At 43.1% G+C, this 17929-nt stretch overlaps 4 protein-coding genes across 9 annotated transcripts; 2 read left to right on the top strand and 2 right to left on the bottom strand.

Annotated features, from left to right (window-relative positions):
* The first annotated feature begins 6592 nt into the window (after positions 1 to 6592).
* Positions 6593 to 10228, top strand: LOC143369634 (estradiol 17-beta-dehydrogenase 11). Of its 3 annotated transcripts, XM_076813822.1 has the most exons (8): positions 6593 to 7741; positions 7807 to 8433; positions 8641 to 9079; positions 9157 to 9267; positions 9347 to 9508; positions 9588 to 9670; positions 9741 to 9857; positions 9927 to 10228. In XM_076813822.1, exons 3-8 carry the CDS (start codon positions 8648 to 8650, stop codon positions 10072 to 10074), a joined length of 1053 nt encoding a protein of 350 aa, XP_076669937.1. In that variant the 5' UTR covers positions 6593 to 7741; positions 7807 to 8433; positions 8641 to 8647; the 3' UTR covers positions 10075 to 10228. The 3 variants fall into 3 exon arrangements, with proteins under 3 accessions (XP_076669937.1, XP_076669936.1, XP_076669935.1); XM_076813821.1 differs by having other exon boundaries at positions 6593 to 8433; XM_076813820.1 differs by lacking the exon at positions 7807 to 8433 and having other exon boundaries at positions 6593 to 7646; positions 9927 to 10227.
* Positions 10215 to 12849, bottom strand: LOC143369631 (chitinase domain-containing protein 1). 3 transcript variants are annotated; one of them, XM_076813816.1, is made up of 7 exons: positions 12431 to 12849; positions 12213 to 12356; positions 11413 to 11593; positions 11228 to 11337; positions 10999 to 11153; positions 10550 to 10879; positions 10215 to 10460 (listed from the first exon to the last, which is right to left on the bottom strand). In XM_076813816.1, exons 1-7 carry the CDS (start codon positions 12545 to 12547, stop codon positions 10250 to 10252), a joined length of 1248 nt encoding a protein of 415 aa, XP_076669931.1. In that variant the 5' UTR covers positions 12548 to 12849; the 3' UTR covers positions 10215 to 10249. The 3 variants fall into 3 exon arrangements, with proteins under 3 accessions (XP_076669931.1, XP_076669930.1, XP_076669932.1); XM_076813815.1 differs by having other exon boundaries at positions 12213 to 12359; positions 12431 to 12822; XM_076813817.1 differs by having other exon boundaries at positions 10215 to 10435; positions 12213 to 12359; positions 12431 to 12792.
* Positions 12850 to 13010: 161 nt separating this feature from the next.
* Calypso (ubiquitin carboxyl-terminal hydrolase calypso) lies at positions 13011 to 17849 on the top strand. 2 transcript variants are annotated; one of them, XM_076813788.1, is made up of 8 exons: positions 13011 to 13211; positions 13501 to 13715; positions 13803 to 14563; positions 14638 to 14771; positions 16466 to 16570; positions 16658 to 16974; positions 17031 to 17179; positions 17249 to 17849. In XM_076813788.1, the coding sequence occupies exons 1-8, from the start codon at positions 13154 to 13156 to the stop codon at positions 17325 to 17327; spliced, it is 1818 nt and encodes a 605-aa protein (XP_076669903.1). In that variant the 5' UTR covers positions 13011 to 13153; the 3' UTR covers positions 17328 to 17849. The 2 variants fall into 2 exon arrangements, with proteins under 2 accessions (XP_076669903.1, XP_076669902.1); XM_076813787.1 differs by having other exon boundaries at positions 16655 to 16974.
* Positions 14769 to 16463, bottom strand: LOC143369626 (uncharacterized). Its single transcript, XM_076813801.1, has 2 exons — positions 16103 to 16463; positions 14769 to 16032 (listed from the first exon to the last, which is right to left on the bottom strand). Exons 1-2 carry the CDS (start codon positions 16265 to 16267, stop codon positions 14794 to 14796), a joined length of 1404 nt encoding a protein of 467 aa, XP_076669916.1. The 5' UTR covers positions 16268 to 16463; the 3' UTR covers positions 14769 to 14793.
* Positions 17850 to 17929: the final 80 nt, after the last annotated feature.

Below are 17929 nucleotides of genomic sequence, written 5' to 3'. Positions count from 1 at the left end.
GCCCGCGGTCACGACACAGGCTCCGATAACCCGCTCCACATCGCTCCTCTACGCGGATCGCGAACTTGGATGTCGAGCGTAAATCGCCGAATAACGGTGTGAATATTAACCCTTAACTGGTATACTGTTTTTGGCAAACGTGGCTGGTACACTGGGGTCGTGGCAGACCCCAAATAAAAAAGGACACAGAAATTTGTAAAGTCGACCCTGAATCAACCTCTATGAATATTTTGTTCTTAGGTAATGTGTAAAATAATAGAAACCTAGAAAGTTAAACTATTATTAGAAAATTAATTAGAAAAACAGTTTACAAGCTTAGGCAACCAAAAATTTTGCAGCGAACTTTGCGTGCCTGGGGTCATGAGCGACCCCAAGATACCAGTTAGGGGTTAAAACGACCGTGGTCGATCGAACGTCGTCCCCCGTTGACTTTTTCGTTCTTTTTGGGACTCTTGGGTCTGTGGGGACTTGGGGGATTTTTAATGATCGGTGAAAGCTTTGTTTGCTGTATTTTACGTTGGAGTACTCCATATGCTGCGTAGTTTCGTAGGTGGAATTATAGGTGTGGAAGTAGGGGATGTTCCCTGTATTGGACTACCCTGTAAGGATGTACCTCCGTAAATCGGAAAAGCGTTCATAGCTTTGAGCAGAAAAATTTTAGAACAATTTCGGAATTGTAATTGACAGAGATACATCAAATGAAACAGACTGAAACGCCGTGTGGCTGGTTACAAAAAATAATTTCAAACTAGCATCAATGGTGCAATCTAGGAAACTGGATTTCCCAATTTGGACCGCGGATGTCCTAAATTGGACCGTGTCTATTTTTTATTATCGTAGGAAAGAAGTCTTATTTAAAAATATACTTCCACCCTGTGAAAAAAATAAATAGGAAATAATTCTGCGAAGCATTTTACAGCATACTGAGAGAGAATAAATACACATCTGACAAAATAATCAGTCGCTGCCGGACTGGCGATTTGTACATTCGTAATAGTCGTCATTACGACCTGAAAGAAATACACTGAATCCACTTTTATCCTATAAGTTATGGGCCATAATTTTGTTCGAAAATGCAGACGAACAACGCAACAAAGGCACTCTTCATCCTCTGATTCACTCGAAGTGTTCTGTACTATAATTTGTCCCATTTCCCATATTTCCCACACTGTGACCATTTTATAAACCCAACAGGTGGTTCAATTTAAGAAACTATCCCGATTTTAACGTTCGAGTGTGACACGTAAACAAAAACCACTGCAAGTGCCAGGTAAATGTTACGATAACATTAAAGACGCGACCTCCGTCATTAAAAATTCCACCCATTAGAATTGAAAGTTTACCTAGCAGTGAAAAGTTACGGCTTATACAAATTGCAGGCGAAATTACATCAGTCGGCATCAAAACAACAATTCGTCACGCTGTTACTAAATAACATGCTAGCCACAACCCCATGCTAAGAGATTGGTACGTATCGCCGAAGTCAATGCATACGCGAATAAAGACTGCGGTCCAATTTAGGGAACTTTCTCTTATGTAACCTGTTTTGCTTTGCAATAATAATATTTCGAAGGTAATCACTGCTTTAAGGATTGCTTCATCTTACGAGTAGATAGAATTTATTGCGCGCAATGCAAGATTTGTTTTGCCCTCCTGAATTTATCGAGAGATACTCGGAGTTGTTGATTGTTTTTCGAAAGAAAGATTTCAGGGGCGTATTTTTGTAGCTCTTTATCTCGCTGTTTTCGAGCGATAGGTAAGATCCTATCGGTCCTGATTCGACGCGAGAAGCCAAAGAACGCGAGATCGTTCCTCGAGGCTCCCGCGGCATCGTCCAGTTTCATCGCAGCTCGTTCTTCCTGCAATTTACGAACTAGAACGGCGGCGAGACTCGAAGACGTCGACGGGGCGAATCCGAATTTTCGCAAAGGCTTCGCGTCCCCGGACGCGAGGGTCTCGTTATCAAACGATTGGGGAAAAAGAACAGGGAGACTTAATGTGTCAAGGAGATCAAGTAGACACCGCGGTGAAGAAACGGCGCTCAGGTGGCAACCCGCTCAACGCTGAACGCGAGATCTACCGAATTACTGAATCGACGATCTCGCGTGAGAAACGCGAGGATTAAACTCGCGCGTAAAATCAGTTGCGATCGGCACAGCTGCAGAATAAACTACGTAAATGGCAGGAATTATATGGAGAACTACATGGAAATGCCACGGAACGATGTTTCTAATTCTGCCATGCCTAATAAACAATAGGATGATGAGGTGTTTAAACAAACGTGTTTTTTCTACCACTTTGAGAAGAAACAGTTTTTTTTTTAATTACAGCAAACATGGGCAAAAAATTATTTCAAATAGAAATTTCAGTTCGAATAAAAGACAAACATTTCATTCCAGACAAATAAAGATAAAGTCTCTTTTACTTAGTACGTTATTTCAATTTTTTTTATTGAATTAACGCCCATCTCTGGCTCACAAGCGTAATTAAAAGCCGATGATTCTTTAAGCAGAAGTTTTTGCCCAGCGGTAATCATCCAGCGGGCATCGCATATCGTAAACCATAATTTGCATGCCATGGACGCAAAAAAAAACTTGCACAATTATGCCCAGTATATATTTCCACTGAATTTGCAAACGTACATCGAATGATTTGTACTCAACGAGTGCACGCGGGTGCTCCAAAGGTCGGCGCGCGGTTCAAAGCTATCGCGCCAAGCGGAATCATCAAGCGATCCAGATCAAAAGGATCCCCGAACCGGTTTTATCTTTGTTTGCCACAATTTCCGAGGATTATTTCTCCCGGAACGTTACTTCCTCCTGGATCGCCGCGAATGCTACTAGGACTATGACGAAATCTCGTTTTTGTCTTACCAATAAAAAGGTGTCCTGTTTTTGTCTGGCTGCGAGCTGATCCCGGACTGTCCCCACCGTTACGCGAGTTATTTAAATTACTTTCGAAGGTGGCCAACGAAAAATCACGACGAAACTGAAGGTAGCATCCCACCCGCCACAACCGTTGAACTTGAGCGCGAGAAATCTTTCTCCCCGCGACTCCAGTGGCCTAGCAAATCTCTAGGCTGTTCCACGATGCCATCATCGCTGTCAGCTTTCCAGAGCAACTGTAAGTGAAAGTGGCCAGGCTTCGGAGTAATTTCGGCGCTGCTGGCGGACGGTTCGCGTTAAATCCTAATCGATTGGTAATGACTTCGATCGCCGGACGAACGCTTGACGCGAAGAAGCGGGCAGGCTAGAAAATCGTTAGCGGGATCGCGCAATAAGTTTCCTAGAAAGTTGCCCCTTTTGGCTGGCCCATTATGTCACGTTCAGTTACCAAAGCATCGCAGTTTTTAATTTTATAGGTGCAATTTAAATACGCCTTGACAAGTTGGCCTCCATATCGTTCTAAGTAGCCGTGCTCTTACTGGAACCGGTTCACCCGTGAGTTTTTTCCTTCAAGTATCTGCTCGTAAATACTCGAGGATTGGATTGGCATCGCGATCGTGCTGCGGCGAAATTGCATTCCATCGAAAGTTACCAACAGGTGGGTACGCCTTCGAGACGTACCCCTTTTCTTCTCGGATCTTCATGGATTTGTGCAGGTTGCGGAGGATCAAGATTGTAGGACGCAATAGAAGACACCGCGAGAGGTGGACGGCTCAAGTGAAACCTTTGCTCGGAGGTCCAGGTGTCAAGAAGAATAAAAATTACGAAATTATTGCCGGCCTGTACTTTCACTGAAATTCGCATCGGGCGAAGCTGAGTAGAACGGGCCGCGATGATCAGTTCGGCTATTTGCTCCACTAGGCGATCATTTAAATATGCAAATACGGTGGCGAACAAATATTGACACGATAAAGGCCTCCGTCCACTGAGCACGCTCCTACGCGAATATCTATTAACGGATTGCAAAATCGTGTTTTCTGTGGCAATCGGTCAATTTCGAGACGTATCAAAGTCTCCGAGCTACGTTTGAGATTTCAGTGTATTTAGATAGCCGTGTCTTCTTTTAAATGGTAGGTAATTATTCTCGCTGGCTTAAGGCTCGAGAGCTCACCTCGCTTTCTAAGAAGCCAAGTCATTGGCGATGCTTCAATTTACATGACAATTTCAAAATAAAATATTAAAACATACAGAGAATCTGAACATATCCTATCAATTAAAGGCCCGCTGCACGCATCCGATTTTTTAAAATGCGGCGGTGGCGCGGCAACGTAATTGCGGTTTAAAGTACTATGAATTAAATTAGGCGATGTACAGTTGTTTGCGGCGACGGACGTCCGTGTGCCTCTTTTGCGTGAACCGTAATTCCGGCGACGCGAAAGCACTTTGCGTTAAAGAAAAGTCGGATGGGTGCAGCGGGCCTAAATGAAACCCTATCGAGTCCAACCGGGAAAGATTCAAACTCTGCGTCGGTACACTAGAAGCCTTGATGTTCGTCCACCAGATGGAGCTTCCTACCCAGCGAGATCGATTAATCGAAAGTGAAACTTTGAATTCAAATTTAAAAGGCTCCTCTGTCCCTCCCTGTTATCCCGCCAACCAGAATGCGACTTTAAATACGCTATTATGCCCAGCTAAATCAAAATTTCGTAATTCTACTTTCTTACACGGCTGCGCAAAAATTGCGCAACATTACTTTCGCCATTTGCATAAATTTTAATCAGTTCGAAAGGAGGAACGTCCCACCGCGGGAGGATACATGACCCGCGCATTTTCAGACTCGATCTCCGGGGAAACGAAACCTCGGGGGAGAAAAATTTATTTCAACCGACTATTTTATACGAGTGTCCACTTCCCGGGAAGCACCAGCCATTACGAGCTCTGTCCACGTTCGAGTGACACGTGCGCGGAGATCCTTGGGCGCCATAAACGATCGCGAAATTTATTAGTCCTGTCCGCGTCAAAGGATCGCAACAAACCGTACGATTGTTCACACCGTCGTTTACCTTACATTTATTCATCGATTCAGGCACGGCCCATTACGAGGCGCGGCGACTCGCATAGCTAATGAAGCATCGCGTCTCTTTTTACCCGCGACACGTGATTCATCCCTCGTCGACAATCGGCTGGAACCGAAGGCCCCATCGACAAAAGCGTATTTTCGCGAGGTGGGAATTTTAACGACGCGGCGGCGCGATAACGGGCCGCTTCTCCGCGCCGACAAAACCTCGCCTGTCTACCGGGGCCGTTAAGGAACGCGAAGCATGGAGGAAAGGCGTCACGCGAAGGCGCGAAGTTGCGAAAAGTTTCTCCGTGTGCTCGGGCACCGTGAAGTAGAAATCAAATATGAAGCAGGTACGTCGATGCAACGGAACTGCTCGTCGTTCCTGTACCTCCCGTCGCCTTTATAGAGAAACAGTGCCGGCGACCTAGATCTTGGGCGACATCCTTTCACCAGCCGCGCGATAATTCCTGCTGTCTCCCGGTATTTCACCCAATTCGCAGGGGGAGTCTTCGCGGTGCCACTCTCCTAGAAAACTCTGTCGCAACCTCCATTACACTGCGTTTAAGTGCACGCGAGCGTGTAGCGTAATGTTTTAGCGCGAGTGGATTTACATTGGCAAGGGAATAAGCTCCCTCGTTCGGTGCAATTGTGCAAGCCGAAATAGCGCAATATTCCGTCACACACGCGGAATTCAAGGACTCGTTGGATCCCGTAACTTTCTAGCTGAGGGAAGACCGATAGATCGCGATTCAGTGGCCTCGTGCAATCTTCCGGGTTTGCGAGGCTACTGACTTCTGGCAATTTGGCAAAAGCGGGGGAACGAGCTGCGGTGGTTTTTAAAATCGAGAACTGGGGACGACTGGCCTCAAGGAGGGAAGGGTGAAAATACTAATAAGCAGGCCCAGGTCGAGTCTTTTTTGCTCCCTAAGCGATTTTAGATTTTTTTGTAATTTATTTATTTCAGCTTTTTAATGACATTGTGATAGGGTAATTGCGGGAGAGACGCCGCGCCTTTGGTATTTCAGGGTTATCGGTAATAAAATACAACACTGTTGATTTTATTTGATTTAGGCTGTTGGTTTGCGAGAATGTGTTTCCATTATTACTTTTAAAGATTTTGCTATTTTTCGAGGTAAGCCTACCGCAGTTTGCCTCAATATTTATACGTCGAGTTTATTTTTGCTATCGTAGTAGTTAAAAATTCATAGTTTTCCGTGATATAACTTTTGTAATGCGTTAAAGGAACTCTGTGGAATATTTCTCGGCCAGAATAGGTCACATTCGACGTAGCACTTGGAAATACAAGAATGCGGCGTCTCTTCCGGGCATTTGGGATAGATGCCGCACTTTTATGCGCACTGTATCGGAAGGTGCCTAAGTCGACTAAACGATGCTTTTAATGTTAAAAATACAAAAAAGTGTCTCAAAATAGATACTACGATATCTCAAGGCAAACAATGCATGTTTTTAGTTTCAATTTTTTAAGGACGACAGATATTAAAATTGTAACTTTCTTTAATTCTATTAGTAGGACAATATGTTCAACTAATAATATGTATCCTTGGAAAAAAATTTCATCGCAAAATTTAGACACGGCGACAATTTTGCGTAATGTGCGGCAACTGTCCCACAATTACCCTATTTCATTTAAAAATTTATTTTAAAAAATGCCAACTATGAAAAGACCATTTTGCGCACCTTGTCAACTTGACGCTCTATGTAACAGCCTAATTTTGCCTGCTGGGACGAGCCGGGCCTGCTAATAAACTTGAGTTAGGACAATCGAATGAATGATTCCCAATTAAGGCAAGCAGTCGCCACGAACAATCAGCATTCAGTGACATTTTTTCCTAGCCAGTTCATGTTCTATATAGCAGCGATAAGTCCTAGCACCGACACAATTTCGCGCGCAACGTGAAATGATAGGACAGCATCAGAAAGGTAGGAAGAGAGAGGCACGGGAACTTTCACCATAAACGTGGTAGAGGCCTTTTCTAGAGTATTAGGAATATGCAGCACAGGTTTCCTGCACCCTGCACGATCACCACAGTAAACCCAGTGGCGTACCCAGGATGGGTTCTCGCGGTGCTGCATGCTCCTCTAGATCCTCCCTCGTCGACGCTCCCGTCTTTCTTCCTACGCACCCCCGTTGATAAAAAGATCCGCAGATCTGTGCCGTCAGTGACTGCAGTTTGACATTCAAACTCCGCGATGAGTGGCCAAGGAACGACGAATCGAACAGTAAGTGATTAGCAGCTCAGTGATTGCTTCTCTACTTGTTCTACGAATCCCCAGAAAGCAGACAAAGTTGACGAAACTCTCTACTAAGAAGTTGCCAGCTGCATGTATCAAAGAAGAAGTATATTAACGTAATTGGAGTTCCAAGTTCGCATAGGTGTGAACGATCGAGAAGCGATAAGTAGAGCGTGATGTTAATCAAGTAAAGTGGTCGAAGGTAAAATTACTAGTTTGTCGCGTGTTCGGTGGCACATTCTGGTTACGTTACTGCGCGAAGATTGAAGTTCCGCGACAAAGTGCCGCGGACCGCTGCAATTCGGCCGCGCTGTCGTGATAGGCCTCAGTCAACACTGGTCGATCAACTGATACACAAGCAGGCCGGGAGGACGAGTTGTCTCTTCAACCCTCTGTGATTCTGTGCGCCGGCGAGAACGAGTTTGGAAAGGATCTTCTTGGAACAGGTAACGGTTTCATCGAGCGACTGATAGAGCGTCCTAGAAGTTGATCTCGCGTGTTAGCTCGGTGCAACGGCGTGCGGGACTATCGTGAGAACAGTGTTAACGAGATCTTTGCAGGTAATATGAAATATCGCGTAGTTACTTCGCCGTTACCTTAAACAAGCTACTACCAAGTTACGAAACCGTTGCGACGATCAACTTCCGAGTCTGAAGCGTTGCTTCTCGGGTTCCCCAATAATTCTAACACATAACTTTCCATATTCGTTGGCCCGGTATTCGCCGAGGGTACCAAGTGTTGATATTATCCCAAAGAAGTGCCTCGGACGTCGCTTCAAAAGTCTCTAGCACTTGTCTGAATTAATATGACCACAAAAAAAAACTCCTTTCATTCGTAGAGTCGACGATGAGGCTTCACGAGTCGTTTCTCTGTCCAAGGAGAATCTGAATTTTGAAAGCAGCGGAAACCCTGACGAAAACCCACGTACGCTTTTCGTATTCGCTTGGTCTCGCGCCGATGAATGGTCCCTGCGAATAATCGAGTCGATAAATATTCAAACAGATTATGCTCTAAAGCCGTAGAATGACTCGCAGAAGCGATGCCTCCTCGCTTTGTTTCGCGCGAGGAATCTTGGTGCATCGACCCAAGTTAATAACAACCGATAACCGCAAATCTGCGGCTCGCTCAACGGTACCGCCACTTCCACGGCTCTGTACCGCAATGTAGGCGATTAGTGTCTATAGCTGAACGTTAGCAGGCCGCTGATTTCTACCTCTCGCATGGGAAACCGAGGTGGACCTTCGTCGCGTGTCCACTTTGGGCTGGAAGTGAACGTGTGACATTTTAACATGAAAAAGAACAGAGGAAATGCCATTTGAATACGTAATTTCATAATTATTAAGAGTATCTATCTATCGCAGGAGGCTAAATAAATGTTTTTGATTCTGATATTTAGTTCTGTATTTCTAATTGGAACAATTAAAGGTCTTGCCTTTCCAGGTTCGAAATGGAGCTACTCGAATGGGCCACTCTGTTATACGATCTACTGCTGCTCGTGGGAATGGCGGTAATTTATATAAGCGAGGCGGTAGTCCTGACGTTCATCCCTCGACGCTATCGTGGGAAATCTGTGAAAGGGGAGGTCGCCTTGATAACGGGGGGTGCAGGTGGGGTCGGAAGTATGATTGCCACGAAGCTGGCTAAACTTGGAGCACACGTTGTGATCTGGGACGTTAATAAACCCGGCAAGTCCAGATTGATCTTAAAGCCGCGACGAAACTATGGCGAATTTTTCTGTGAATGCAACCTTTCAGGCATGGAAGAAGTTGTTGGAAAAATCAGGGAGGATGGGGGGAAATGCTGGAGTTACTACTGCGACATCAGCAGCAAGGATGATGTTTACAGGACAGCAAAGGCTGTGGAGATTGAGGTCGGCTCTGTAAGTAAATCAGTTTGACTATTATTCGTTATCAAGGATTAGGGCAGGATTAATAGCCTATGGTAATTGAAACTCAGGTGACCATACTGATAAACAACGCAGGCTACGTGTATGGGAGAACGCTAATGGAGCTGCCCGATGACGAGATCGAGCGTACTTACAGAGTCAATATTTTATCACACTACTGGGTAAGCAAAGTTGGAGGATCATTGATCGTGAACAGAACGTGTGTATACAGAAATCTTGATGAAGACTTGCATTCAACAGCTGACCAAAGCATTCATGGGGGACATGATGAAGAACAACCACGGTCACATCGTGACCGTGGCTAGCGTAGCAGGACTCTTAGGAACTTACAATTGCACGGATTATTCGGGCACGAAATTTGCGGCGGTCGGGTATCACGAGAGCCTCTTCACCGAACTCAGAGTAAGAGAATATTTCTAAATTATCTTTAATTGCTCCTCTTTTCCGTTACGCAATGGTGAGCTAAAGAATCTTATTTCAGACCCACGGGTACGACGGGATTCACGCGACTCTAGTTTGCCCTCAGCTTATCAACACGGATCTGTTCAGAGGAGCGAAGCCCAGGTAAACAATTCAGTAATTCAACACGCTATTAATGCGCTCGATTTCTTAAAAGGATGTGTGTGGTTTAAAGATTGTTGCCAATGCTAGAGCCTGACTATGTGGCCGAGGAAGTTGTATCAGGAATACTAGTGAACCAAGTGAACGTGGTGCTACCTGGATCACTCAGATATCTCCTACCACTGAAATGGTAAGATTCAAAGAGTTCGTTTACTTGATCTAGTTGGGGCAGCGATTAAAATGTTTCTCTTTGTATCAGCTTCTTGCCAGCGAAGCTATGTTGGGCTGTGATGTATCATGTCATACGTGGACCCCAAACTATGATGATGATGAAAGGAAAAGAGGAGAAACAATCATTGAGGAACAACAATGTCACAGCGCTTGCCAAAGAGACATATGTACAGTAATGCGTGGAAACTGATGCGAAGCATTACAGGCTAGTATGGCGATTACACGTAGGCGTAGGAAATTTCGACTACGAGTATTGACAGGATTATAATTATGTATACGTGATATCAGAACGTCATTGGACATTGTCAAGACTGAATTTGTATGTTTAAGTCGCATTTGATAACGAAGGTTTTATTTTCTTAATGTCCTGTATAGTTTAACATTTGTAAAGTTATTCATAATAAATCGTAAAAATAATGCAATCCCTGACCCAGCTCCCAAATCGATATACCTGTACCCAATTCTGCAGCAAGATCCAGTCGATGCAGAATAGAATATAATGTGGGATAAAAGACAATCCCACTGCCCCCTGATGACCTGAAATACATCCCCAAATTTCAACCTACGCCAAATTAATCTCGTCTAAGTTCTAATTCTCATGCTCCCGAGTCTAATTCGGGATAGAAAGAAGGAAGGAACTAGTGTTCTTACTTTGCCTCGAAAAAGTGTTCTTTGCTGTCATCGTCCCATTGAATTTTCCCCTTGGAAGATTCAAGAACTTTTAAATAGTCTGACCCTAAAATGGCACCCCCGCCCTGAGGTGTGTAATTGTACCCGTAGAAGTTAAGACCTAGCAATATCTGGGATCGTTTAGGACCTCCTTCAGGTACAAGCAACTCCACGCATTCCCTCGCCCAATCGATAGGACTATTCGGTCCGGGGCGCTGGATGCTCGAGTAGTCGTAAGTCATTAAGGAAAAAGCTTTCAAATATGGTGACAACTGGTCAAAGTGATCTTTATTAAACAACTGAACCTGTGGCCTAAAAGAGTGGGAAACATGTAGCCTCGTTAAGAGGCGCACACTTTAATCAGCCCTCTTTGCAGGAGTGCAAAATACACAGACGTGCAACTGTTTGAAAACAATAGGAGACAAACTCACCCTCTCGATGGCGGCACTGCGAGAATCACGTCCAAATGGTTGTCCCTCAGCTTGTGGGCAATGGTCTGAATTATCGACACAACAATCTGAGTATCTACGCTTGTAAGCACAAACTGGTTCCACATTTCCAGAACGTATCCGTCAAAGTGGAAAGCCTGGAAGAGTGCCATAATTGTTGGGATAATTTTTTAGTAGACACCCATTCAATTATGCGTAATCTTCCAAGTACCTTAGCCGTGTCTACGAGCGCTGAAATTAATGCGATCTGCTTATGCGTGTCGCCGTAAAGTCCAACGATATCGTCCACTGACCAATTCTCGAACAGTACCCTGGGCAAGACTGAAAGTAATAATCACGTGATTAGATGAATATGTACAAACTAGTTATACAATCCAAGTCCAGAATGCTCCATACTTTTCACACGATGATCGACGTTATTCACTGTTCTCATCTCCTTAAGCCACTTTTTCTGAACGTCGTGGGTCGACAGTTTGTATGTGGCGCTGTTGCCTTCTGGAAATGCCAGCCATACTGGCGACACCATGGTGAACTTTCCATGAAAGGTTTTGGAAACTTCAACTCCATTGTGGTTCCACTGAAAGATAAAGTACGTTTATCAGTATTAAAGTCTGACACACTTAAGGGGTCATTCTGGTAATCACGCCGCAAAATTCGGTAACATTCAAAAAAACCAAGCTGATTCTTAATCATTATGAGTACCGCTATCGCAGGTGCCAGAATTAGCCACGTAAGTCAAACTTTGACTTACGCAGCTAATTCTTGCACCTGTGATAGCGGTACTCATAATGATTATGAATCAGTTTGGTTTTTTTGTTTCAGACCAGTCTGTGAGCAGAAATCACTCCCGCCGTCTTTTCGAAGGCGCAATTTTGAACTCCACGTAACATTGAAAAAACACAATTAGAAGTGTATTTAAACAATTGTTCCGTATACATTATAAGGAGATTAATAAATGAAAAAAAAGTTTGACATTGTTATTCATTGTGTTCCCTGAGAAAAAAAACCTGAATGTTGCCGAATTTTGCGGCGTGATTACCAGAATGACCCCTTAACAGATGACCGTGCTTTGCAATGCTGTGAAACAATTTTGCTCGAGAAACATGGTTTCTCGTTTACGAACTTCCTGCCAACGAAAACACGGATTTCGAACGAGAAACTTGACAGAATTTGACAATACGAGTCGGCGAACTCACCGGTGTGATGTACCCCAAAACGTCTCCGGTAAAACGTCTGCGAGTTGTATTAGAAAAGTAGAATCCTGCTTCTCGAATAATGTCGTGGGGCTTGGGATTCTTCACCACTAACAATCTGCCGAAAACGTCCTGGCTGGCAGGCCCCTGCTGCAATTCACACGCACATCAGAACATAAATGCTACATCCGGGAGAATTTTCATAATTCCGTTTCCTGTACCTTACTCTCGACCTTCCCTTTGCTCTTTTTACTAGCCTTCCCCTTCGGCGGCGACAACGTACATTCCGATAATTGGATCAGTAACAACAAGCCGACGGCGAATGCAAAAATATTCATAATAATTATCTGTCTTTATCAACTAATTGAAATCATAAATTGCTGCAGAGCAACATACGTGGCCAAACACTAATTCAAAGGACTTTCGCGCAGCCGTTGGTAGAATGCGCTACCGTCACCTTCTAAGAACAGAAGCATATATAATTCATCGAGTTCCTTAAGTTTGATTACTCGTTTCGTTGCAAATATATCTACATAGAAATATGTGCGACATAGAATATTGCCAAATGTTGACGCAACGTTTCAAACCGATGATAAACTTTTGCTAATTGATAAGACCAACTGTTATGCTCGTTTTACATGAGATGCGATGCACCACCCGTTTAGTTTGAAACGAAAGAAACTGCGAGGAACTACCTCTCCGAGGGCATTCGAATTGAGTTGAAGCACCTTCCCATTAAGATAATGAATTTCGTTAGATAATATGTAAAAAGATAAAAATTATTGAAGATTGCTTTAACACTTCTTTAAGCTTCTTTTACCACGTGACTGGGTCACATGATATGTATTTTGATGTAACATGGCGCCTTTAATTCTTACAGCGTAATAAAATTTTTGGAAGAATGTGAGATTTTTTTCTGTGTTGAATAAAAGTCTCAACACAGAATGCCAGTTGATATAAATCGATTAACTGAAGGTTGGCTAGAATTGGAAAGTGACCCAGGTACGAGAGATTAATCCCGGAATAATGCTATTTTAATGACACCCGATTTCAAAGAACTAGAGAATGCGTTATGAGAGCATAGAAGTTTAATGTGCTACGCTTCGGGAGATTTAAAATTCGAAGCACATTAGATGGGTGTAATTTCGTGATGTTTGTCATTCAGTTTAACACTTTTATACACCAGCATTGTGCTTGTATTGTATTCTAATAGCAGTAGCATTAAAGGAGCAATCAAGTGATTGTGCCCTTTTATGGTATTCTTTTGTTGACACATATCTTGCATTGTTAGGTTTATTCACGTTACTGCTGGAAGATTTTGGGGTGAAGGGTGTGCAAGTGGAAGAAATATATGACCTGCAAAAATCTTTGGAGGGTCCAGTGTATGGCTTTATATTCCTATTTCGTTGGATAGAGGAGAGGAGGTCCAGGCGCAAAGTTGTGGAGCAAGATGAGAGCTTCGTGAAAGATGAAGAAATCGTTAACAATATATTTTTTGCACAACAGGTGCATTGTAGTTTGTAATTATAGCCCATCCCACGTATCTCGTCGTTGTCCTACCTGTTGTTTTCTAAACAGTTCGTTCCTTTATAGGTTGTGCCCAACAGTTGCGCGACCCATGCGCTACTCTCTGTGTTACTTAATTGCCCAAATATCCATTTGGGTACAACTTTATCCAGGCTGAAAATGCATACTTCTGGCATGTGTCCAGAAAACAAAGGATGGGCAATAGGTAATACACCCGAATTGGCTTGCGCGCATAATTCGCACGCGATGCCTCAAGCCAAGAGGCGGCAAGATAAAAATACCGGTGTCTCCACCGGTAGATTCACCGGGGAAGCTTTCCACTTTGTTAGCTACGTACCAATCAACGGTAGACTATTCGAATTGGATGGTTTGAAACCGTATCCCATGGACCATGGTCCGTGGAAGGAGCACGAAGAGTGGACCGAACAATTCAGACGAGTAATCACGGATCGTCTGGGAATGGCAACAGGAGAGCAACTGCAGGACATAAGATTTAACTTAATGGCTGTAGTCCCCGATAGGCGACTCGCTATCTCGCATAAATTAACTATGTTGAAAACGAATAGACAGATAGTACTAGAGGCATTACAGCAACTTGTCAAGCTAAGCCATCAAGATGGATCTGAAAAAAATGTGAATGACTCGGAGAAATCGGAGAAACATTACGATAAGAAGAACAAAACTGAGGATGAGAATGTTCTACCCAATAAATCAGAGATCGACGAATCTTCTTCGGTACCGGCTATCACCGTTGAACGAAGTAGCGATACTGCAGCGGATATCGAGGAGTCAGCTTCCAGCATAACTTCTGGAAAAACTGAATCGAAGTAGGTAGATTTAGATTAATCAAGGTTTATATTTCTCAAACATTTTATTTAACATCTATCCTTTAACGCTACAGTGGTATGGAGAAAGTAGTGATGTGTGCATTGGATTATGCTACTCCACTTCGAATTCAAACATCGCCAGCCCACAGCTCTTCTAGTACAGATACATCATCCGAGATTGGGTCCGCCTTTAATTCTCCGACCCAAGGTAAATGGACAGATATTCCGCTTTATCTTAGTTTGCAAAGGCGTTTTGTTGTACACACCTTTTTGCTTTGACAAAATATTAAGCCATTCGGACAGGTCATTAGCATCGACTCGAAACCTTGCAATTTATCTGACGAAGAATGACAAATATAGTAACCCGATTCAGACTTTGGATCTTTTATTTTGCCGTGCTCTGTACATATATTTTTTTCCGACGCAATTATTTGAGATTCGATGTCTGACCCTTCTGAAGGCTTCGTTTTCCCTCGATTACTTTCCATACACTTATTATAAACTTCTCTGTCGCATATTCTAGTGTACTTATTAAATGCTGTGAAAGATGGACATGAATATTCTTCTATAGAAATCATTTCTGGATCACAGACATAGTACCTAACACAGTCGGTAGTATTCGCCGTACGAACATTTTTTACGCACTGAATTACGTGAACAAATCGCGAGTCTATATGATAACCCAATGATTTATATTTTTCGACAGATAGATACTCCCTGTTTCCCGACTTGTCAGTAATTAAAATTATATTATTTTCGTTCTCTGAATCGTCCAGCGATATCTCTGAGACGTTGCTTGGAGTTTCTATATTTAACTTCGATTCATTTGCGTCGTTTTCTCTTAAAATTGTCCTGGTATCAGTTACGTTCTGTGATTTCGCAGTAGTTATAATAGTATTTTGCAAGTTATTCTGCTGAATGTAATTCTGTATGAGATAATTCATTAACACGCTTCTTTGCTTGGTCTTGGAGGGTTCTAATTCGTTAGGCACAGTTTCACTTATACTTATACTACTTCTCGAAGGCGTAGGTAGTGGCAATGATGCTAGCAATTCTAAAGGAATTGTGATTTCTTTGTAAACCAATAAGTGACGTATCAATCGATTTAACATCAAATAATCCTTCGTGGTATGATTCTGAGCTTGTAAATAGCCATAATCTAGAAGATTAGTTACAGGAGCATTATCCATATTTGTTTCATGCTTATCTTCCACTGCTCCATCAATTTCAATTAGGGGATACGGAGTTACGAGTTCTTGATCAGGAATGCTATCAGTAGTGTATGACGAATCAATGAGTTCAGAAAAATTTGAAGGATCTTGTGTTAATCCCATGTAACTAGTTTCATTTGGGTCCACTAAATCAGGCGTATCGTACCTGTTTGTTATGATAGATGATTCTGTCGACAGCGCGTCACATGTCCAGGAATCACCGGGTAGAACACACATTCTTAAATACGGCTGGAATATCTAAGAATTAAAAGTTCGTAAGAATGTTGAAAGCAGCGAGTGATACTAATGCAATAGTGGATTGTCTTACCAAGCCCTCTGTACATTTACTGGGTACCCAAACGTAACCGCCACTAGGTAAACTCACGCATTTATAAAACACGGTGCAGCTAGTGGAGTCTGGTTTCCTCGATTCTGGACATTTCGACGACGCTGTTACCAGAATAGAAGAGAAAATAAGAAGTATCAGTCTCATCTTGTCGTAACGTTACGTGCGCTGTCGCCTAGCCAACTAAAATTTAACTGTCCTGCTTGATGGTACTATTTGCCTTTCACACATTCCCCCACGGTTCATCGTTTTCTTTGGCACCTCCGAGATACAGTTAGTTGACCCGTTCTCCGCCAGCATCTTCGCACTCTTTTTATCGTACAATCAATGGCTTCTTGTCCGCAGCATGGGGGTGGAATTCTGGCCAGAGCAGCCCAACATCCACGAAAGATTTTAAAAAGTTTGTTGTAATTAGAGTTGCTGGGGATGAGAAGAACGAGGCGGGTTTGAGTATGTATATGTGTCATTGCCTCACTCACTGTGATCCATTAGGGCACAAAACTTATAACAATGCATAAAGTATACGTTCCTAAGCAGGTCGTTCTCTTGGGAATATTAATATAAATGGGAAAAGATTAGTTTCCGACAGTGGTCACTTGCATAAGAAGGTCTGCTTGTCGGGAGAAGTTAGAATACCACATGCTAGAGTGAAAACTAGTAACGGGGATACTGTTACCGAGGAGAAGAAGGTTGAAAAGATCGACCCGAAATTGTGTTCCAAATACCCAGAGTTATTCGAACCGCACACGTTTGCGCCCAAAGATCTTCTAGCCTTGTTGAAGAACTTGGAGCACGAAATCAGCATTTGTGAGACCAGTTTAAAGGACGAAAATGACAAGAGGAACAAATACAAGGTAAGTACATCCTGAAGTAGAAAATTTAAGAGTTCTAGAATATTGTTTTATTTCAGATCGATGATTGCCGTAGAACACACAATTACGATGAGTTTATTTGCACTTTCCTTTCGATGCTCGCCCAGCAAGGTAAATTGGCGGAACTGGTCCAGCAGCACTTGACGTTAAAAAAGCACACTTCTGTGTCTGTGAACAGGGTTCATAGGTAAGTAATTCTCCTCTAGCTTTCATTAAAGATGAAAGTATCGCGTGGTAACGCTCGACGTGTTCGCAGATCTTCAAAGAAGACAGACACTCGTCCAAACTCTTCGCGCAGACGTCGCGGTAGGACCAAGTGCAAGAAAAGAAAATAATCTTCGTATTTAAATATGAAAGAATCTGGTGTCTTCGCCCCGCCTACCGAATTGTCGATACCGAAATCTCAAATCGCTGCAGGCGCATAGTTTTACAAAAATCGATAAGCATGTAAAAAAGGATGTACGATTGTTAAAACGAGAGAACGTGCGAATACGTCGCTCTTTACGCTACTTACGGCCGCATCATTGGCACCGAGATGTCGATACTTGCTTCACTTTCTAACGCGGGCAGGTACATCATAGACAATCGTAGATTCGTCGGCTGTGCTGGCCACATTTCTTTCGTTCTGACGTCTAATCACTTGCACGATCGACAATTATACTTTGAAACTGTACAAATTAACTTTACGGATATATTTTTTATATTTTTTTTTCACGTTAACGCATGGTGTCTTTACTGTCGCTGTATTTATAGCCATTGCGAATCCATTCTATATACCCTTTTGGGTGTATTTCAGTAATATTTGTCTCTTTACATCTCTATTACGTTTTCGTATGAAATATATGGTTTCCTAGATACGAGCAATTCTATGTTCTTTACGCTCCACGCTACGGGTAGACGGGTCAAGCAAGCAGGAAGGGGTTGCAGCAAGTCAAAC

This window comes from Andrena cerasifolii, chromosome 6, assembly GCF_050908995.1.
Source record: "Andrena cerasifolii isolate SP2316 chromosome 6, iyAndCera1_principal, whole genome shotgun sequence".
In the NCBI taxonomy this organism is placed as follows: domain Eukaryota; kingdom Metazoa; phylum Arthropoda; class Insecta; order Hymenoptera; family Andrenidae; genus Andrena; species Andrena cerasifolii.
Note: the sequence above shows the minus strand (reverse complement) of the source record. Positions and strands in the feature narration are given on the sequence as shown.

Excerpts from the sequence above, each read along its gene's own strand:
- LOC143369634 (XM_076813822.1), top strand. The coding sequence starts at position 8,648 with ATGGAGCTACTCGAATGGGCCACTCTGTTATACGATCTACTGCTGCTC. Across the intron at positions 9,080-9,156 it reads TGGAGATTGAGGTCGGCTCT|GTGACCATACTGATAAACAA; the intron begins GTAAGTAAATCA and ends ATTGAAACTCAG. Across the intron at positions 9,671-9,740 it reads TTCAGAGGAGCGAAGCCCAG|ATTGTTGCCAATGCTAGAGC; the intron begins GTAAACAATTCA and ends TGTGGTTTAAAG.
- LOC143369631 (XM_076813815.1), bottom strand. The coding sequence starts at position 12,547 with ATGAATATTTTTGCATTCGCCGTCGGCTTGTTGTTACTGATCCAATTA. Across the intron at positions 12,360-12,430 it reads AAGGGAAGGTCGAGAGTAAG|CAGGGGCCTGCCAGCCAGGA; the intron begins GTACAGGAAACG and ends TGTGAATTGCAG. Across the intron at positions 11,154-11,227 it reads CGCTCGTAGACACGGCTAAG|GCTTTCCACTTTGACGGATA; the intron begins GTACTTGGAAGA and ends GCACTCTTCCAG.
- Calypso (XM_076813787.1), top strand. The coding sequence starts at position 13,154 with ATGCCAGTTGATATAAATCGATTAACTGAAGGTTGGCTAGAATTGGAA. Across the intron at positions 16,571-16,654 it reads GAAGAACGAGGCGGGTTTGA|CAGGTCGTTCTCTTGGGAAT; the intron begins GTATGTATATGT and ends TACGTTCCTAAG. Across the intron at positions 17,180-17,248 it reads TCTGTGAACAGGGTTCATAG|ATCTTCAAAGAAGACAGACA; the intron begins GTAAGTAATTCT and ends ACGTGTTCGCAG.
- LOC143369626 (XM_076813801.1), bottom strand. The coding sequence starts at position 16,267 with ATGAGACTGATACTTCTTATTTTCTCTTCTATTCTGGTAACAGCGTCG. Across the intron at positions 16,033-16,102 it reads GTAAATGTACAGAGGGCTTG|ATATTCCAGCCGTATTTAAG; the intron begins GTAAGACAATCC and ends TTTAATTCTTAG.